The sequence below is a fragment of the Oryctolagus cuniculus genome, chromosome 8, assembly GCF_964237555.1.
Source record: "Oryctolagus cuniculus chromosome 8, mOryCun1.1, whole genome shotgun sequence".
Lineage (NCBI taxonomy): Eukaryota > Metazoa > Chordata > Mammalia > Lagomorpha > Leporidae > Oryctolagus > Oryctolagus cuniculus.
In genome coordinates, this window is record NC_091439.1 from 72246866 (window position 1) to 72270257 (window position 23392).

Consider the following 23392-nt stretch of genomic DNA (forward strand, 5'->3'; position numbering starts at 1 on the left):
CCTTGGAGAAAGAATTTACATGTCCAGTGTGGGAAAAAATGACCTAGAGACCATGCAAAATGTCCAATACTCTCTCCTGTGTTTGTGCCCCTTGCTTACCTATATCTCTGATGGAAGTAATGCAAATGATTCTTGCAAGTTAATTTGATATATGTGTTTGCTCAGTATTAACATCTCAAAACATCCAAATATCACTTAATGTTTTAAATTTTGGTATAAGTACAGTGAATGGCAAATACTGTAGCATTTTAACTGACAAACAGCTTATATAATATACTTAAATCCAAACTGCTGGAACTCAGAAAACTTCTATGGAGATTTCTTGTCCTCAACCATATACCTACATCAGTAATATCTCCTAATTATATCAGTATCTTAAATTTCTATTTTAATATTTTATTTCTAGGAAAGGGAAATTGTACATCAATATGATTACTACATAGCAAAAATACTCTGGAGAAGTACACTGGAATTTTTTTTTTTTGACAGGCAGAGTTACAATGTGAGAGAGAGAGACAGAGAGAAAGGTCTTCCTTGCGTTGGTTCACCCCCAAAATGGCTGCTATGGCCGGCACGCTGCGCCGATCTGAAGCCAGGAGCCAGGTGCCTCCTCCTGGTCTCCCCTGCGGGTGCAGGGCCCAAGCACTTGGGCCATCCTCCACTGCCTTCCCGGGCCACAGCAGAGAGCTGGACTAGAAGAGGGGCAACCGGGACAGAATCCGGCACCCCAACTGGGACCAGAACCTGGGGAACCGGCACCGCAGGTGGAGGATTAGCCAAGTAAGCCACAGCTCCAGCCTGGAATTTTTAAAGAGTTGTGCACTAGAGTGCCTGTTGTTATAGTAGTGTTCCCAATCAAAACCCTTACAGCCACACTGGGCCATATCTGTATGCCTGGCTCGTAGCTGCCACTGAAGTGACTTAGCATACTCACAATGGACAAGGTACTAAAACCAATAAATCAGGGAACTTGCATTTAGTTTGCTGTGGCCCTCACTTGCTTGTTCACCTTTTTGACTTTGTAATTTGTCTTCTTTATGCTCTGTTCTTAATGAGCTGTTGGAGTGTTTAATCAGTGAAACATTCCCTCATGAAGACGTCAGGGACACTTGCGAGGTCAGTATTTTAAGCAAATAAACCTTTAAATGAAAGTCCTGCTTACCTCACCTAGACTTAACCCCTCTGATTTTTGATAGCCTTAGAAAATTCCAGTGCTTTTGAATCTTTATACATCTATCCCCAGATTAACCTTGAAGACAGAGCTCTGGTACAAATGTGTGCTGGCCAGGTGGTAATGAATGTTCATTATCTGCGCATGCATGGTTGTATGTTTTTCTCTCTTGGTGATGCAGCATATTCTAAACACAATAAGTTAACGAGACATTGATAGTATGAATAACACATACAAATAATTTCTAAATGTCTTTTGAATTGACAGCAAAATTGCTGCCAGAGTATGTCCTTTCTCAAATACCAAGTAAAATTAGACTGGATTTTATCCTATCCAGTGGCTATCAAATATAGACAGCAAAAAGAACAAAATTTTAAAAAGAGAATCAAAGGTTGGGAATAATTTTCCAATGGATATTAAATTTATGAAAGCAAAGATTTGTCATTCTCCTATAGATAGGATAAATTGGAAACAAACAAGAAAATACTTTCACTAATACTTTCTGTTTGTGATGCTAAGCAATCATCCCCTACACTTGAAATTGCAAAGTAACTTAGATACACTACAAGAGAATCATATGGAACATTAAATATTTATCTTTCTCTCCTTATTTCCTCATACGTATTCCTAGGCCCTTTGTAACCTGCAGACATACTTGGTAACCAAGGATAGTCTGTTAAATAATCATGAATGTAGCCAGGCAGCAAGCAGACTGAGAGATGCCAGACTTGGTGGCACCGCAGTGCCCCAACGTCTCTACATTCCATCACTGCAGGATTCACAAGAACATTCCCTGACAGTAGAAAGTATGATATTGTCTACCCAGCAAAGAAATGTAATATCGGGTAAATACCGGGATGCAAAAATAAATAAACAAACACAAAAAAAAGCCTAATGTATGTGAAATATTTTGGAAAATTTGAGTTTCTATATAATGTCTATACAAGCATGAAAAGACTCCAAAAGGCTCATGGAAATGGAATTAAAAGATGCATTTAAGTTTATTTTGGTGCAGAAAGGTTGAAATCCATGTATATAAGAGCTCTTCAAAACATTTGTGGGGAAGATGCATTATGAAAAATCTATGCATGCGCTTCAAAAATATTTTGTACTAAAATAAACTTATCTTTTATTTCCATTCTGCATGAACTTTTGAAGTATTCTCATACACAAACACATGTTCACACACACTCAAATATTCATTCCTATTAGAGGATGTGGCAATTTAGGGCACTATTAGCATTTTGGTCATGCTATCTCTCTCTTAATAGAAATGTGATGCTTATACAACTAGTCACTAATCGTGGAGTCAAAATTGAATCCTTCATTTTGTGCCTTATATTGTTTCTTCTAGACTGTACAAACTATGTCCAGTTTAACATGTGTATAGTGGATTGCTTAAAAAATGTTGAAGTGGGCTGAGCCTAGACGGCAGATGAATAAGAAGCTCCAGTGACCACCTCTCCACAGATACAACAATTTGAACATCTATACACACACCAAGTCACCTTCCCGCGAGCTACAGAAGCCAGGTAAGAGATCCCAGCACCTCATCTTGTTATAATCATAAGTTGCCTTGAGGAAAGCAAAAAGGAAAGCGTTACCTGCATTACCTGTTCCCCAGCTCCAAGGAACAAGGCATGAAGAGATGCCTCCTACTTGGAAGAGGGATAGAAAACTGAATCCCAGTGCCAGGCTTATTGAAAAAAAAAATCACTGGGCTGAACCCACTGACCCTTGCCCCCTGCCCTTTCCTGTGGAGTGAATATTTGGAGCTTCCCAGGCAGGTGGTCTCGGCCTCTCCCACCACTACCTGCAGAAATTGAACTTCAGATATGCAGAAAGACCAGGAAATGGAGCTTAGGACCATGCCTCAGATGTCCAAGCTGGGCCTGTGAGGCTGATACCTGCACCTGATAAAACCCAATGGCCTCCACCACCAGGTGTTGCTCTCAGAGGGAGCCTCCAGACTTGCCTAGCATCAGGCTAACACCCACCTGCTCTCTGGTGGGTGGGGCTCATTTTGGCTGGTGACAATGCCAGCCTTGGCGTATCTGGCAGGTACTCCAGGACTTGGTGGAGCCAGAGATTGTGGGACCCAGATATGACCAGCCTGGGGCCAGTCAGAGCAGCCAGGGGGCCACCTTTATCATTCTCTTAGAACCTTGGCAGATAACCATGCCAATGGACAAGAGGCTATGTACTGGAAATTATGTAACCAGGCAGAAAGCCTTAAACTGAAAAATATACCAAGTGAAATGGAAAATGTGATAGAATGCATCAATCACAAAATAGATCAAACAGAAGACAGAAGCAGTGAGGTCAAGGACAGACTATCTGAAGATATACAGTTGGAGGAGAAAGAGAATGGGAAACACTGGATAGCACTGAAAGAGTAAATATTAGAGTTATGGAGATTCAAGAGGAACTTGAGAATGTCAAAGAGGTAGAAAGCATCTTGAGAGGTAATTACAGAAAATTTCCCAAAGCTAGAGAAGAATACAGCTGTCTAGTTATAAACAAGTCAAAACTCACCAGATTCAACCAAACCAAGCCTACCCAAAGATATATTGTAATCAAGTTCTCCAAGGATATATATGAAGAAAAGATTCCCAAAACCACAGGAGAAAAGAAGAAAATAATTCATTAAGGGGTTCTGAATCACCTGACTTCAGATTTCCCAACAGAAACCTTACAGGTCACGAAGGAATGGGGTGAGACTTTTATAGTATTGAAGGGAAAAAATTGCCAAACAAGACCACTGTATCCAGCAAAGCTATCCATCAGATATGAGAGATAAAGATTTATCAAATAAACAAATATTGAGAGATTTCTTACCACCAGACCTGTGTTACAAGAAATGTTAAAGAGATTTCTTCAATTAGAAAGAAAGATGCTGACAAGTAAGAAGAAAATACCAGGTGGTAGGAAACTCAATGGTCATAATAACTATATGAGCAAATTCAGAATGTTCTAACGTTGTAAATCATGTATATCTTTACTGTGAAGAAGAATTATAATCACTATATTAAAATGTTAGGACACAGGTGATATAGAAAGAGGTCAAATGTACCATCAAAAAATCCAAATGTGGGAGAAATGGAATAAAAAGGTAGAGACCTTTATTTGGATTATTTACAACTTATTACTTTGTTTCTTGTTTGTCACTTTGCCTACTTTTTAAAAAGATTTATTTATTTATTTGAAAGTCAGATTTACACAGAGAAGAGAGAGAGAGAGAGAGAGAGGTCTTGTATCTACTGGTTCACTCTCCAACTGGCCACAATAGCCAGAGCTGCGCCAATCCAAAGCTAGAAGTCAGGAGCTTCTTCTGGGTCTTCCACACAGGTGCAGGGGCCCAAGCATGTGGGCCATCTTCTACTGCTTTCCCAGGCCATAGCAGAGAACTGGATGGGAAGTGAAGTAGCTGGGACTCGAACCGGGGCCCATATGGGATGCCGGCATGCAGGCTGTGGCTTGTGGCATAGCATATTGTTATGCCCAGATCATCGGATCCCCAAATGCCACCAGAGACTTGAACACACCGAAATGCAAGAGCAAGGTTTATTTCAGAAGTACAAGCTGCAGCAGGGATCCTGTCTACTCAACTGCACAGTGGAGGGCAGAGGAAGGCCCTGAGCCGTGCTTGGGAGCCTCTTTTAAAGCCAGGTTACGTCATAGAGGGGTGTGGGGTAACAGTGGATTGGCTGGGGTCACCTCTGGTACTTCCTGATCAAACGTGGTGGTTCCTGATTGGGTCAGACCCACGAGATTTCCTTATATGGTGAACGTTAGCAAGCTGTTCCCTTGTAACTTTCGGTTTCCCCAGAGTGACGCCTCTTTTACGGGAAGTCGGACCTGCCCTTCAATGTAAAGCCGCTACCTGTGATACCAGCATCCCATATGGGTGTCAGTTCATGTCCCTGCTCCTCCACTTCCAATCCAGCTCCCTGCTAATGGCCTGGGAGAAGCAGCAGAGGATGCCCCAAGAATTTGGGTCCCTATTACCCACATGTGGGATCTGGATGAAACTCCTGGTTCCTGGCTTCAGTTTGGCCCAGCACTGGCCATTGTGGCCATCTGGATGTAATATCTCTGTCTTTCCCTCTTGCTCTGTTAATCTGGCTTTCAAAATAAACAAATCTTTAAAAAAAAAGATAGCATTTAAAGCAAACAAGTTTTTGTAAACCTTAAGGTGACTGCAAAACAAAAACTAAACAGAGACTTACCAAAAATAATAATGAATCGAAATGCACTATTAGAGAAGATCACTGAACCATGAACAACGCAGTTTACAGAAAAAGACAAAAAAGAAACTAGAGAAAAAAATTTTAAAAGGAACAAAATGGCAATAATAAGATCTTATCTATCCATAACTACCTTAAACATCAGTGGGTTAATTTTTCCAATTAAAAGATATCCCATGACCAAACTGATTAAAAAGCAGGACCCAACTCTGTGCTGCTTTCAAGAAACTCACTTCACCTCTAAGGGCATGCACAGGCAGAAACTGAATGGGTGGAACAAGATAGTCCATGAAAATGGAACCCAAAAGAAAGCATGAATAGCCATACTCCCATCAGATAAGATAGATTTTAAATGAAAAGCAGTAAAACATAGTGCAGGAAGGTCGTTATATAATGATTTCCTCAATCTAGCAAGAGGAAATAAAACATAAATATTCATGCACCCAATATTGGAGCATTCAATTATATAAAGCAAATATTAATAGATTGAATAAGGTAGATGGGATCCAACACAATAGTAGTAGGAGAGTATAATACCCACTTTCAGAAAGGGACAGATCATTTAGCCTGAAAATCAACAAAGAGATAGCAGAGATAAATTGCACTCTGAATCAACAGGACCTAACTGACATCTATGGAACTTTCTATCTTACAGCTGTAGAATATAGTTTTTCAAAAGTACATGGAACATTTTCCAGGACAGAGCATATGGTAGGTTGCAAAATAAATGTCAATAAATTTAGAAGATTTAAAACAATATGGATATCTTTTCTGATTACAATGCAATAGAACTAAAAATCAACAAGAAGAAACTTTGAAAACAATACATATGCATGGAAATTAATTGACACTATGAGAAACAGTGACTTGATCAGCTCTTGTCCTGACGGTTGAAGTACAATGTAATACTTTATCCATTTTAGTATTTTTTTTCTTCTAGTATTATTGGTTGAACTCTGTAATTAACACACAATTATTCTTAGGTGTTTAAATTTTAACTGAAAAGTGATCCCTGTCAGGAATTTGGAAAGCATTATGCTGAGTGAAATAAGCCAGTCCCAAAGGGACAAATATCATATGTTCTCCCTGATCGGTGACAACTAACTGAGCACCAAAAAGGAAACCTGGTAAAGTGAAATGAACACTATGAGAAACGGTGACTTGATCAGCCCTTGCCCTGACTGTTGATGAACAATTTAATACGTTATCCCTCTTAGTATTTTTCTTGTTTGTTCTACTTAATACTTTTGGTTGAATACTGTAATCAATACACAGTTATTCTTAAGTGTTGAAACTTAACTGAGAAGTGATTGCTGTTAAATATAAGAGCGGGAATAAGAGAGGGAAGAGATGTGCAATTCGGGACATGCTCAAGCTGACTTACCTCAAACGGTAGAGTTAGAAACATACCAGGGGATTCCAATTCAATCCCATCAAGGTGGCATGTACCAATGCCATCTCACTAGTCCCAGTGATCCATTTCTGTTCACAGTTGATCATAATGATAGGACTAAGAGCCAAAGGGAGCACATAAACAAGACTAGTGTCTGCAAATACTAGCTGATAGAATAAAAAAGGGAAAGAACGATCCAACATGGGAAGCGAGATACACAGCAGACCCATAGAATGGCAGATGTCCTAAACAGCACTCTGGCCTCAGAATCAGCCCTTAAGGCACGTGGATCTGGCTGAAAAGTCCATGAGAGTATTTTAGGCATGGAAAGCCAAAACACTCTGGCAAACAAACAAACAAACAAACAACCTAAATGAAAGATTTCCGTGAGTGAGATCCCAGTGGAAAGAACAGGTCATCAAAGAAGGAGGTACCTTTCTCTGAAGGGAGGAGAGAACTTCCACTTTGACCATGGCCTTGTCTAAATATGATCAGAGTCAGTGAACTCAGGGGGCTTCCATAGCCTTGGCAGCTCATGACAAGAGCCTAGGGTGATTACTGAGGCCATAAACAAGAGTGTCAATTTGTTAAGTCAACAATAGGAGTCACTGTGCACTTACTCCCCATGTAGGATCTCTGTCCTTAATGTGTTGTTCAATGTAAATTAATGCTATAACTAGTACTCAAACAGTATTTTTCACTTTGTGTTACTATGTGGGTACAAACTGTTGAAATCTTTACTTAATATATGCTAAACAGATCTTCTGTATATAAAGATAATTGAAAATGAATCTTGATGTGAATGGAAGGGGGAGGGAGAGGAAAATGGCATGGTTGCGGGTGGGAGGGAATTTATGGGGGGGAAGCCATTGTAATCCATAAGCTGTACTTTGGAAATTCATATTCATTAAATAAAAGTTAAAAAATGTAAAAAAAAATAAAAATCAACAAGAAAACTTTGAAAACAATACAAATACATGGAAATTAATCAACTTATCAATGGACAATTAATGGATCAAGGCAGATATCAAGAAGAAAATTTAAAACTTTCTTGAGATGAAAGAAAATGAAAACACAACATATCAAAACATATGGAACACATCAAAGGCAGTATTGTGGGAAATCTATAGTAATCAATGCCTGCCTCAAAAAAACTAGAAAGATCTCAAATAAACAACTTATTACTTTATTTCAAGGCACTAGAAAAGCAAGGTCAAATAAAATCCAAAATTGGAAAAAGGAAAGAAAGAATAAAACGCAAAGCACAAATAAATGACTTAGAGACTAAAAAACTTATACAAAAAATGAAATCAAGAGCTAGTTCTTTGAAAAAAATAAACAAAATTGGTAAACCCATGGCTAGAATAATCAAGAGACAATTCAAACACACAGAATTAGAGGTGAAAATGTAGACCATTACTACAACACCACAGAAACACAAATGATTGTTAAACATTACAACGAACAACTATATGGGGAAAAATGCAATAAACTAGAAGACAAGGTAAATTCTGAGACATACATATCTTATTCAGATTGAATCATGAGGAAATACAGCATCTGAAAAGACCAATAACAAGTAGCAAAATTGAATCAGTAATTTAAAAATCTCCCATTAGGGCCGGTGCTATGGTGCAGTGGGTTAATGCCCAGTCCTGAAGCACCAGCATCCCATACGGGTACCAGTTCGAGATCTGGATGCTCCACTTCTGATCCAGTTATGGCCTGGGATAGCAGTAGAAGATTGCCCAAGTCCTTGGGCCACTGCACCCGCATTGGAGAGCTGGAAGAAGCTCCTGGCTCCTGGCTTTGGATCAGCACAGCTCTGGCCATTGAAGCCAACTGGGGAGTGAACCAACAGATGGAAGACCTCTCTCTCTCTCTCTCTCTCTCTCTCTCTGCCTCTCCTTTCTCTTTATAACTCTGACTTTCAAATAAATAAATAAATCTTTTAAAAAAAATCTTCCATTAGATAATAGCCCAGGACCAGGTGAATTTTTACTGAAATCTACCAAACATTTAAAAAGGAAAAACACTGATCCTTAAATTACTTCAGAAAATTAAAGAGGAGGGAATTCTTCCAAACTTGTTTATGAGATCAGCATTAACCTTGGTATGAGAACCAAAGACACAACAAACAGAGAAAGCTACAGGCCGGTATGCTTGATAAACATAGGTGTAAAAATCCTCAACAAAAAACACTAGCAAATCAAGTCCAACAGCCCATTAACAAGATCTGTCACAATGATCAGGTGGGATTCATCCCTGGGATGCAAGTCTGGCTCAATATATGCAAGTCAATAAGTGACAATCATCCCACCAGCAGAATGAAGGCCATAAATCATACAATCATCTCAATAGAGGCAGAAAAGATATTTGATAAAACTCAACTTCCTTCATGATGTAAACTCCGACTAAATAAGGAATAGAAGTAATATACCTCAACATAATACAGGCCATATATAGCAAGGGAGGAAAATGAATGTTTTCTGAACCAAGACACAGATGTTCCTGTCATCACTCTTGCTCAATTCAACTTACTATCTGTATTGTCAAACAACTGTTACACGTAATACTGGAGTTCCTAGCTAGAGCAGTTAGGCCAGAGAAAGAAACAAAAGGCATCAAAATTGAAAAGGAGGAAGTCAAACTGTTTGTTGATGACATGACCTTAAATATAGGAAAATACAAAGACTCCACCAAAAAGCTGTTAGAACTAATAAACAAATCCAGCAAAGTTGGAAGACACAAAGTCAATGTGCAAAAATCTGGAGCATGGGTGCACACCAATAGGGAAACAGCTGAAAAAGGAATCAAGAACACAAACTCATTTCTAACAGCCATAATAAAGTAAAATAAAATACATGTGAATATTTTTAACCCAAGAGGTCAAAGAGCTCTTCAATGAAAATTATAAATCACTAATGAAAGAACTTGAAGAGGACACAAACACAGGGAAAGACACCCTGTGCTCATGGATTGGAAGAACCATTATCATTAAAATGTGCATATTACCCAAAGTGATTTAGAGATTTAATGCTACCACTACCAACGTGCTAATGACATTTTTCACAGAGGTAGACAAAGCACTACTAAAATTTGTAATGAACCATAAATGATCCTGAAATAGTCAAAACAATTTTATGCAAAAACAAAACAAAACAAACAAACAAAAATCCTCAGGAGGCATTACAATCTGATAATTAAGCATTTTACAAATCTACAGTAATTACATGATATTGACAAAAAAACAGATCCATAATCCAGTGGAACATAAAAGAGACCCTAGAAGTAAACCCATTCATCTGATATTTGACAACTGATCTTTGACAAAGCTGCTAAGAACATGCATTAGGAAAAAATAGTGTTTGTAATAAATGTGAAACATGCAGCTTTGAGACATAAGAAGAAAACAGAGAATAGGACACTGGAATTGGCAAGGATTTTCTGGATGAGATACCAAGGGCACAGGAAATAAAAGCAAAACCAGATAAAGGGGATTTCATCAAACTAGAGAGCTCTTGCACAGCAAAGCAACTAACAGAGAAGATAGACAACCTAGAAAGCGGAAGAAAATCTTTGCAAACTCTCCATCTGACAAGGGGATATATCCAGAATATATAAAGAACTCAAACAATTCAATAGTGAAAGGAAGGGAGGGAGGGAGGGAGGGAGGACAAAACAATCCAAGCACAAATGGGCAATATCTCTAACTATTTCTCAAAGGAAAACAACTGAGCAACAAGTACATGAATATACGGTCATTAGCACTAATCTTCAGAGAAATTCAATCAAAATCACAATGCAATATAATTTCACTACATTAAGTTGGGTTATTATCAAAAAGACCAAGAACAATACATGTTAGCAGTTGGTGGGAATGCAGTTTAGTACAGCCATTGTGAAAGCATATGGAGGTTCTTCAGAATCTAAAATACGGAACTACTCCAGCAATACCATTTCTGGGTATATATCCAAGGGAAATGAATCTATCTATCAAAGAGACACTTGCACTCTTATGTTTATTGCAGCACTCTTTAGGAAACCACCAAAATGACCACTCATTGATCAAGAAAATGTGGTACATAGACCCCATGGAATAAAAAGTGGTGAAGTGTTATCACTTGCAAAAACATGGATGGAGCTGCAGGTCATTATGTTAAGTCATGGAAGCCAAGCATAGAAAAGCAAATATCATGGATGTGGGCTCCAAATAAATAAGTGAGCTCATAAAAGTTAAAAATATTAGTGTGGGAGCCAATGTTGTGGTGCAGCAGGTTGAGCTGCCACTTGAGATGCCAGATCCCATATCAGGGCGCTGGCTCCAGTCAGAGCTGCTCCGCTTCTGAGTCCGCTCCCGGCTAATGTGCCTGGGAAGGCAGGGATGGCGGTCATGGATGTTCCTATCCATCTCACAGCCTACACCCTGGCCCAGGCCTCTTCCATGTAGGAGCATTATCCTCTTCACTGGTGGTGTTTCATCTACTCTGTTCTGAACCAAAGGCAGTTGCAGATGGATTCTCCACTTAGCCACCACAGGGTATTCTAATATTGTTACATGCTGTCACCTTCCTCCTGGAATAAAGCTTAGAACTTTGATATGGCTTACCCAACACTTGAGGATCTTACCCACTGTGTACCCCTCTAAGTTAATGAAGAATCATGTCCGTGTTCTCTCTATTCTACCTTGGTTTTATTTCAGACTTTTAAACGTGCCAAGCTCTCTTTCCTTCAACCCAGCTAACATTCTTCTTTCCTAGCATGAAAGTATCTTCCTTCCTCATTTCTAGAATGTTCTTCCCTTTCCTTTCATGGCTACTGCCTACTTATCCTGAACAAATTCAAGTATCTTGTAAATCTTAGACCCCAGGAGGTCTACCAGTAGCATATTTCTAGAGCAGGCGGTGTTTTCTCTTTTGTAGAGCTGATCACATTTGTAATTATTTTTGATATTTCTATTTTTCTTCCTTATTCTGTGATGTCACAGTATAGCATATGGCATTAGTATGCAATGAATATTTTTGAATATGTAAATTAAAATACAAAATTGAAATAATTTTAATATTTGTAATATTCTTTAAGATATTAATATAATTGAAAAATGAAATTAAAAATAAGCTTATTTTGGTACAAAATATTAAAATCCATGTGCAGTTTTCAGTTGAACTTTTTGCAATCTCCCTGTATCTTTTAGCTGTCAATATATATCTGTATGAGAAAAACATATCAGTACTTAAAGATATGGGATACTACACAAACACAGATGTTTTTTATTTTCTCACATTCAGTTTTGAATAAAATTATACCATAGGAATTAACAGAAATTAAAGCAATTTGGAAATATCTGATTTAAAAATGTACAGAATAAACATTGGCTTGCTCATTCAGAATCCATAGGAAGTGGTCACTGGTTTTACATGTAATCACATTTTGAATATAATCTTTTTCCCAGTTTTTTTTTATTAAACAAAAAATTATAGGTATTCTTTCTAAAACACAGATGTGATTTTATCCAAAAATTCTTTAGTATCATTTACAAACAAAATGAATTCTTTTCCTCAATCTCTTTGCAGTCCAAACAATTCTCTCATGTATTCTTTGCACTCTAGAAAATTAAACAACTTTAGTTACTGTATTTATGATTTCTTCCGATAGATACCTTAGTTAGAGCACACTCACCACCCGAAATTTCCTCCTCCCATGGATTTACATACCTCAAGCATGCTAGTTCTCTTATTTCCATTTAGATACTATCAGCTCCATGCAAATGTTTACTAGTCTATTCTCTGTTTTTAAGTCAGGTTACCCAGGAAACCGCTCTGAGGAGGATATTTGCTTGCATTCAAGAGGTTTACTTGATGTGCTCCTAAGAGCACCTGCAAGGGAGTCAGGGAGGCTGGGGCAGAGAGGGAGGGGGAGGGGAAATTGTGATGAAAACACAACAGCGGTTCTAGGGACCCAGTGGGGCAGGCTGTTGTCACAGTGATCTTTCAGACTATTTTTCAAATTGAGGGACAACATACGGATCTCTTTAGTTCTACAGTGGCCATTAATTTGGTACAAGATGCTTCTAGGAAGCCAGTGAGCAATTTTCTTCTGTCCACGGCAATTCCTGAGCAGAGGTTCAGCTGTTGGGCTGTGCACCCTCATAAAGAATGAGGGCCTTAACATCAGGCATTTTTCTGAGTGTCTAACACAGCACATTACACTCTTCTCTGATTCCACAGAATCCTATTTTTATCACATTTAGGGGCCTTACGTTATCTCTCAGATAACAGCTTTTTGTGTATGTAGTCAATATTCACTACTATGCTGCAAATTTCTACTTTGAGTAAAACCATAAAAGAGTTTACACAGTGCATTCCACAAATAAGCCTTCGACAAAACTCCTTTAAAAGAGCAATAATAAATTAATGAATGAATTATATTATTGAAAATTATTTCAAAATTAAGACTATTAATGCAAAAAATAATAGAAAAACAAATTTTGTTTAAACATAGAACAATTCTTCAAATAAAAATAGGCTGTCCGTGTTGCATGAGCATGACACTATTACCCAATATATAAGAAATAAAGTATATCAGCAGTGGTTAAGTTGATTTCTAATGAAGCACAACATATCAAAAAATGTGGGCACAGCCAAAGCAGTATTAACAGGAAAGTTTGTAGCAAGTAATGACTACATCAAGAAATTGGAAAGGTATCAAATAAATGATCTAACAATGCATCATAAGGATCTAAAAAAAAAAACAAGAACAAGCTAAATCAAAATTAGTAGGAGGAAAGAAATAATTAAAGTTAGAAAAGAAATAAACATTAAAACCAAAAAAAGATATAAAAGATCTGTGAAATGAAGTGCTTTTACTTTTGAAAAAATAAATAAAATTGACATACTATTGGTTCAACTAACCAAACAAAAACAGGAAAAAAGCCCAAATGAATAAAATCAGAGATGATAAAGTAGATGTTACAATGGATACCACAGAAATATAAAAGATTCATCAGGAATGAATAGAATTAGCTATATGTGAACAAATTGGAAAACCTAGAAAAAAAATGGATAAGTTTCATGACACACACAATTTACTGAAATACACTCATGAAGACATAGAAAACCTAAATAGACCAATAACCAAAACAGAGATTGAATCAGTAATAATGACCCTCCCAAAAAAGAATACCCAAGGATTTCACGGCTTCACTGCTGAATTCCTCCAAACTGTTAAAAAAGAAATAATTGCAATTCTTCTCAAACTATTCAAAACAATGGAAATGGAGGGAATCCTTCCCAAACTCCTTCCATGAAGCCAGCATAACCTTAATTCCAAAACCAGAAAAAAGAAACAACAGAGAGAGAACTATAGACCATTATCTCTGATGAATAGATATGCAAAAACCCTCAACAGCATATCAGAAAGATCATTCATCCAGACCAAATGAGATTTACTCCTAGAGTGATGGTTCAACATACACAAATCAATACATGTGATACATCACATTGACAGACTGGAGAATAAAAACCATATGATTATCTCAATAGATACAGAGAAAGCATTTCATAAAATAGAGCATCCTCATGATTTAAAATACCATAAGCAAACTGGTTATAAAAGGAACATTTCTCAACACAATTAAAGCATGTATGACAAACCCACAGCTAGCATCAAATTGAATGGGGGAAAAGTGGGAAGTATTTCTACTAAGATCTGGAAACAGCCAAAGATGCCCACTCTCACCATTACTATTCAATACAGTTCTGGAAGTTTTAACCAGAGTCATTAGATAAGAAAAGAAAATCAAATGAAGGAAATCAAATTATCCTTGATTGCAGGTGATATGATCCTAATGATTACTGGAACTATTAACAAAGTTTGGCAAAGTTGAAGGATATAAAACCAACACACCACAACCAATAGCATTTTTTTTTTTTTTTTTGACAGGCAGAGTGGACAGTGAGAGAGAGAGAGAGACAGAGAGAAAGGTCTTCCTTTTGCCGTTGGTTCACACTCCAATGCCCGCCGCAGGGCCCAAGCACTTGGGCCATCCTCCACTGTACTCTGGGCCATAGCAGAGAGCTGGCCTGGAAGAGGGGCAACCGGGACAGAATCCAGCACCCCGACTTGGACTAGAACCCGGTGTGCGGGTGCTGCAGGCGGAGGATTAGCCTATTGAGCCACACGCCCACTGAACCAATACCATTTGTATACACAAACAATGCCATGGCTGAGAAAGAACTTGTATGTTCAGTCCCATTCACAATAGTTACAAAAAATTTAAATATCTTGGGACAAATTTAATCAAGGCTGTGAAAGATCTGTACAATTAAAATTATGAAATATTAAGGAAAGAAATGAAAAAAGACACATAAAAAATGGAAAAACTGTCCAGGTTCATAGATTAGAATTATTATAATCATTATGTCCATACTACCCAAAGCAATTTGCAGGTTCAATATATACCAAAGAAAACAACAGACAATCTTCTCAGATTTGGAAAAAAAAATTACCCTAAAATGCATATGGAATCACAAGAGACCCCAAATAACTAAAGTAACCCTAAACAATAAAATAAAACTGGAGGCATAACAATATCAGATTTCAAGGTTATTAGCAGGTGATTACAATCAAAACAGCCTGGTAATGGCCCAAAAATAGACATGTGAGCCAATGGAACAGATTAGAGACTCCAGAAATTAATCCACGCATCTACAACCAACCAATATTTGATGAAGGAGCTAAAATCAATCCCTGGAGTAAAGATGATCTCTTCAACAAATAGCTTTGGGAAAATTGGATCTCTGCATGCAGAAATATGAAACAAATGCCCTAACTTACAACCTATATAAAAATAAACTCACAAGCCATCGGATATATAAATCTAAGACCTGAAAGTATCAAGTTATAAGAGGAAGCATAGGTTAAGCACTGTAAGACATTAGCATAGGCAGAGACTTCTTGGATAAGACCCCAGAAGCACAGGTAATTAAGGGAAAAATAGACAAACAAGGTTCCATTAATTCAATAAGTTTTTTCACAGCAAAGGAAACACTCAAGAAAGTAAAGAAGCAATTGACAGAATGGGAGAAAATATTTGCAAGCTCTACATCTGATAAAGGATTAATATCCAGGATATATTAGATGAAGAAACTCAACAACAACAAAACAAACAATCCAGTTAAGAAATGAGCAAAGAACTTGAACAGGCATTTTTCAAAGGATGAAATACAAATGGCCAACAAACACATGGAAAGATGTTCACAATAACTGGCCATTAGGATAATGCCAATAAAAACCACAATGAGATTTCACCACACCCAGTTAGAATGGCCATCACCCAAATATTAAAAAAATAATAAATGCTAATGAGCATCTGGAAAAGAGGTATCCTAACACATCATTGGTGGGAATTAGAACTCTAGTGCCATTATGGAAGGCAGTCTGGAGATTTATCAGAAATTTGAAAATAGATCTACCATATGACCCAGCAATTCCACTCCTGGGAATTTACTCAAATGAAATGAATTCAGCATGAATGTAATGATGAAAGTGTTGTCTGTATATTGAGCCAATAGCACTCAAAACACAGTAGGTAATATATGGAATCAACCTAGGTGTCCATCAACTCAGCCATGAAGAAGAATGAAATCCTGTCTTCTGCAACAAAATGGATGCAATTGGATACTATTATCAGTCAATACCCAAAAGACAAATATTATGTTTTTCCTGATTTGTGTAACTAACATACAGAGTACAATAAAAATGTAATGCATATGAGTGAAATTGACATTTTGAGATTTGATCATTGATAGTGCTTGTCTATGCTCTTAAAGAAGAGTGGTATTTTTTTTACTTACTACTTGTTTAATTATTTAGTGAATAGTTAATCTTGTAATTATAAAGAAAACTGAAAGTATGTCATTGTAAAATTTAAAAAAATAAGAAAAGAAGGAAGATGGAGTATAGAAGCAGGGAAGGGCCTAGGTGGGGTGGGAAGTATTATTATGCTCTTAAAACTGTATATATGACATTCACGAAATCTATTCACCTTCTAAAAATTTAAAACTTATTTAAAAATAAATCAATGCAAGAGGGAACCATTTTTCAAATTGTGGTTCTGAAAATGCACTGGGGTTAGATTCATCTGCAAAGAGCTTCTCGCACTCCCTTCTAGAGCACTCTACTTTTATTGACTTGACTTATGCAATTACAAACTTGGTAAGCTTCTGCAAAGTATAAACATCAAATAAGATTCTACAATATTAAAACTCCTTCCCCCAAACACACATATTGCAATTAAATGTAACTTCTAATAATAAATTCAAAATTACAAAAGACACCATCTTGAATCTTAGATGATGTTTATATGACACTAATCATGGTGTTCATTCCTGTGGCTTCTCAGTCTGTGTGTTTTCTTTAGCCAAATAGTTGTGACAGCATGAATAAAAACCACTGTTATGCAGAATGAAAAGGAAGTGGTATGGTACTTAGAACACACAACTAGAAATCAAAGAAACTTGGTATTTAAAATTCATTAACTGGCTAAACCTTAGTAAGCTACTTCATTTTCTTAAGGTTCAGTTTTCTACATCTTAAAATCAGGAAAAATAGTTTAAATCAACTTTATTGTACCTTGGCATTCTAAAATTCTATGAGCTATTAATAAATACTTTAAGTACAAAAAATCACAAAACTTCTAAATAGAAAACATTTTCTTCTTAAAATTCAAAAACATTTATCTTTTCAAATATAAACTTAATAGAATAATACTTGTGGCATTCTTATTAAAACAAGATGATATTTGTTCCTAAAATTACATACCAGATTACAAGTGTAAGCTAATATGATAGCAAAGAAAAGTTTTAAATTTTAATGACATACACCATTAGAATTGAAGTGATAACACTGATTTGATTCAAGGAAGATATCAATGTCTACAAGATACACAATGTCTACACAAGAGAATAAGATATAAAGAAAGAAATGAGAATCAGTAATTAAATTTCAAAAGTTGATCAGATCAGTAAAGTTTATTAAACAATAATTTCATTTTATATTCAAAATAACTATTTTGGAAACATTCCCATTTATGATGGTATGGGTATATTAGTGCAAATATACACACATACATACACATAGAATACTATAAGATTTTAGGCATGAAGGATCAGTATTGTGGTGCAGAGAGTTTAATCCCTGCTTATGGAACCAGTATCCCAAATCAAAGTACATACTTGTGACCCAGCTGCTGGGCTTCCAGTTCAGCTTCCTCTAATGCACCCAGAAAGGCAGTGGATAATGACCCGAGACTTGAGTTTCTTCCACCTATGTGGGCAATCAGGATAGGGTTCCTGGCTCTTGGCTTCAGTGTAGGGTAACAATGGCTATTGCAGCCATTTGCTGGGTCAATCAGCAGATAGAAGACTCTCTCTCTCTCTCTTCTTTTCCTCCTCCCCTCCCTCCCTCTCTTTCTCTTTGCCCTTCAAATGGTTTAAAAATTAAATATTTTTTTAAAAAATAGGAATGAATACAATGGAAATATATATGAAGAACACCACCATAAATATTTAAGGAGAGATATCAAAAGATGGTGATATGGATGGATACCAGGCCATAGATGAGAAGACTGAATATTTAAAAGTTATAATCTCTTGCTGGCGCTGCGGCTCACTAGGCTAATCTTCCACCTGCGGTACCAGCACCCAGGGTTTCTAGTCCCGGTTGGGGCGCCGGATTCTGTCCCGGTTGCTCCTCTTCCAGTCCAGCTCTCTGCTGTGGCCCAGGAGTGCAGTGGAGGATGGCTCAGGTCCTTGTGCCCTGCACCCATATGGGAGACAAGGAGGAAGCACCTAGCTCCTGGCTTCGGATCTGCACAGTGTGCCGGCAGTGGCGGCCACTGAGGGGTGAACCAATGGAAAAAAGGAAGACCTTTCTCTCCGTCTCTCTCTCTCGCTAACTCTGCCCATCGAAAAAAAAGTTAGAATCTCTCAAAAATCATCTAAGATTCATGAAAATAACAGTGGCATGGAGGTATTGATCATAACCAGGAAAAATAAATATTGAGAATTAATCTCTAATTCTTTAAAATGAAAAACAAATGGAGAGGCATTTGTTCCACTAATTCATACAATGAAGTGTAAGGCTGCAGCAGAGTATCTGAGAAACAGCCACTTCCCCTATACTGGACATTTCCGTGACTTACGTCAACTGAGTTATGTTTAAGCTCACTTGTATCATCCCCATAACGAGGATAATAGTGGATTTGTGGAAAGAAACTAGTTTTTATTCTTACTCATAAAATTTGTAAGAGCAGGCGCTTCATATGGCCATGTTGTGTTTACCTGAATGCAATTAAGAATTTATCACTAGAATGTCCCCTGGTAACAAAGAGCCCGACCGCATTTCTGATGCTTTCCTGCAGACTTCTTAGACATTCCCTTTCCCCTTTGGAGTCGCTCAGAAAAGCTGATTAAGAAAATCTACCATGCACCTCCGTATTTGACTCCCTTGGGAAATTGAAGTTTTTAAAATCTCCAATCTACATTGGTGGGGCTTTCTTCTAGCCCCACCTTCTCCCAGCAGGCAGGTCCAGCTCACTCCTTCTCCCTTGCCCAAAGTAGCCTGGATCTGCCTGGGCTTGCTCTGCTCTCCCCAGAGTTCCTGTGGGTGCTAAGCTTCCTCTCAGCCCTGGAGTGTGGACTATCAGCGGCCTCCACATCTGAAGAGGATGACCCAAAGTACTCATGTGGGGCAAAAGGCAACATGACTGGAAAAAACTCCACAACTCCATGTTTCAGGACAGTTTAAACTGTGAAGCGAAAAATAAAGAAAGTGAACATTCTCAGTCGTTTATATCTCATCCAAATGTGGTCTCTGGGTGCACATTTACTAACTGGGTATACTCCTTTAAATAATGACACTGGGAAAGACACTTTACAGGGACAAATATGCAAATAGTCCCCCAAAGAAAATTCCATAATCCCTGTATTAAATCTTTATTTGATTTTTAGAAGGTATATTTATCAACTTGAAAAGCAGAGTGGCAATGAGAGAGGGAGAAACAGAGACAGACTGATTCACTACCCAAATGGCCACCAGAACCAGGTCTGGGCCAGACTGAAGCCAGGACCCAATCCTGCTCTCCCACATGGGTGACAGGAGCCCTGGCATTTGGGGCATCACTCACTGCCCTGCAAGGTACATTACCAGGAAGCTGGGGCAGAAGCAGAGCACTGGTACTCCATATGGGATGCTGGTGTTTCGAGTGTGGGTTTAACCCACTGTGCCACAGTGACAGTCCTGTTTTGATTATCAGTTTCCTAACAGTAACATTTTATGTACTGAGTTGCAACATGAGAAATGCCTTATATTCTGTTGTCTCTCCTTCCTTCCCACTAACACTTTCACTAAAAAAGTGTTTCCTAAGCAACCTCCTAAACCATTGTCTTGTGTTTGTGAGAAAGCTGCAGAGAATGATTATATTCAGGCTCCCACACCCTGGCCAAACCATGAATTAATAAATTGGCAGCATCAGAATCATGTTCAACAACCTCCCGTGGATTCATACCTGCCAGCTCTCCACAAAGATAGGCTGGGAAATTTTGGCAACACTTTGAGTTTTTATTGGACATTCATCTCTCGGCTGAAAAATGCTGCTCTGCCAATATACTCAATACATTTAATTTCTCCAGTATACTTCTGTTAATAGGAACCTAAATTCTCAGTAGAGCAGCTCTTTTGCAAAGAGGAAACAGCACCGAGAGAAAAATCCAGGCTATATTACAGCTGAAATAGTTCTTTACTTTCTGGTTTGTGTGTGTGTGTGTGTGTGTGTGTGTGCATTCACTTCACTTCTAAGGTTCACTTTCTTGATTTTTCTCTGACTTTCCAAGTCCATTCATATCTCCATTAACTAGCTATTTTTCTTTTTGTTTCAGGAGAAAAAGGCAAACCTATGCAGAATGAAAAAGGATGGGCAAAATAAAGAATGTAAACCCAAGTGGCTGTCTCCTTTGTGTAAATGGTACAGGAGACATTTGTTTGCTTTATTTATCATTTCATTTTAAATCCAAGAAGCTGTGCAAGACAAACGGAAAATGTCAGCATGGATGACATGACGAAGAGGCTAATAAACCACAGAACACTTAGACTACAGGGAAGAGCTCAATAACAGGAACTGCCTTCTGGGAATGGACCAGGGAGCTCCGCCAAGCAGGCCGCAGCCAGGCTAAGCAACCCCTTGCCAGTGGAGAAGAATGCAATCAAGTACCCCAAATAGTTCACAGGTGCTGCACTGCATTTGCCGTTCATAGGCCATATCTCTGTCCTAAGACGGATTAAAGGTCACCACATCCAAAGCCTTACCATGGATCATCTAAATGAAAAACCAGGAAGTCTGCTGGAAATTTGCTTAGTTGCTAATGTGGTTAAAAGAAAAATTAATGCACAATTTTATGTACTTTGTTACAGCAACACAATAATTTGAGAATTTCTAACCCTAATGATGTAGCCAGGGCAATTTAAAAGATCTCGACCATCAATTTTTACTTGCATAGAATTCCTTTATAAATAAATAAGGCCTCCCTTTGTTCGTATGTTGGTGACTCTCTGACGTTTATCATTTTTGTTTCCCTGTCACACTATTTTCTGCTTTGAATTAGCCAGATGAGTGAGAAAAAAGCAATCCTTCTAAAAGACTTGTTTACAGGAAAGTTAGCAAGGGTGAAACACGGCTCTGAGGTTACCTTCTTAATGGTTTCCAGCATGGAGCGCCCTCCCTGCCAGGGCTTCGAGTTCTTTCTGATACAGGACAAACTTGCCATGCTGTGCCATTTTCGGTCCTCTAGCTTCTTATGAAACGCGTTAGCAAGCAGCAGCACCGTGTCATATATGTAAAGGTTTGAAATCTGAAAAGACATTAGGGAGCAATTGTTAGAGTCATGGATGCCAACCACCAAGAATACGAAAACCATCAGTGAAGCCGCTTCTGTGCACGTCATAGATGAGTGGTTGACTAGGTGATTTCTTAAGCAGAAGGTTTCTTTCTTTCCTTTTCCTGGCAACTTTGCTATTGAATATGAAGTCTTGTCTGACTGTATGCCTCAATTGCTTTTTCAGCTTATTTAGGTATGAAAGAGAAGATAAAAAAAGGGAGAGAGAGAGAAGTTTTGACAGAGCAAGGCTGTTAATGTCAGACCTTAGAAAATCACTGGCCCTTATTTCTTTCTGAAGAGGTAGAATTCTAGAGGTTTTAGATTAGAAGGGCAAACTGAATAATACATTTTTGAATATGTCAAGTTTTTGCATATTAGTTATTCAGTGGAGAAACCTCAATTTGATCATATATATAAGGTGAGTGCCATGGTACAAAAAAGCAGCAGCTAGCTGTGTATATATTTGTGTCACTGGGGATGTTGTCATGACCAAAGGAAAGAGACCAACCAGAGCCATTCATAAATATCACAATGATCAAGGATCTGTATGAAAGTATACTGATATACACAGGCACTGCAATTCATTGACTGGCAAATATTATCAATTGTTAACTCTTTGAGAATGTGGGTTTCCATTAGTACTTTTTTCTTCTGTAGCAAGCGTGTCATGATCTTCTTTCTATATGGATTGAAAGTTGATTTATAACCAATATTTGCAATTATGTCCTGCCAGCATGACTGTCCGTGTTGTCAATAAGTTATCAGAGAAATTAAAAGTTATTCAAAAACATCGACACCAAAAGGGATCCTAGGTTGATTAAAGTTGTAAAATGCTTATTATTACCTCAGATTTTATATCACAATATCATATTAAAACTGGAGGAATCAATGTAGTAATGCAAATCAGTTTCATCTTAAAACATTTTTTCTGAGGTTTTAAAAAGTCCCTTGTTTTCATAATTTTTCCTAAAAACACAGGCGGAAAAACACTGTATAGATAGTCCTTTGGGTATAATTAATCATGAAGAAAACTTACGAAACAGACTGCTTACAACACAGAATAGATCTAGGCTTTAACTACTGTGATGATTAGTTTAATGCTATGCACAGCTGTTAATAAGTGCTTCCTAGCAGTGTTATGTGTATTTTTTCACATCCTAGGAAAATTTTAACCATTTCTGTTTGTTGAGCAATATTTTCTAATACTTTCAGAAAGTAGGTTTTCTTTGAGGAGACATGGAACACTCACATATTTCAGACATTCAAGTTTGTTCCTTAAATGGAAACACCCCCCCCCCCCGGCCCCGCACACTCCACCCAGATAATTACAGAGGGGATAGGAAGATAATGACTGAAACGTGCTACAAATGGAGTGTGAGACTTGAAATTAATAGTAGCCCATGAATCAAAATTCAAGTCAGAATCAGACTGTGAAGACCAATAGAAAGATGTAGAAGCAGCATGAAGGATGAGTAGGCTGTATCCCACAACCCAGGGAAAACGCCTGGACAGAGTCCACATAATGATCTGCTATGGGGTGGACCTTGTGCCAGCACAGATGAAGACACTCTTCAGGCTGCCTGCACCTCGTATCAGAGTGCTGGTTTAAGTTCCAGCTGCTCTGCTTCTGCTTCAGCTCCCTGCTAGT

The 23392-nt window shown here is 37.9% G+C and overlaps 1 protein-coding gene across 4 annotated transcripts in view; it reads right to left on the reverse strand.

The window, feature by feature from the left end:
- The window catches only part of GRID2 (glutamate ionotropic receptor delta type subunit 2), a 1616513-nt gene that overhangs the window by 619353 nt on the left and 973768 nt on the right, over window positions 1-23392 (reverse strand). For all 4 annotated transcript variants that reach the window (XM_051819556.2, XM_051819557.2, XM_002716957.5 and 1 more), the window contains one exon: window positions 21556-21717. In XM_051819556.2, the coding sequence (XP_051675516.1) occupies window positions 21556-21717 (162 nt within the window). The remainder of the gene's footprint in view (window positions 1-21555; window positions 21718-23392) is intronic.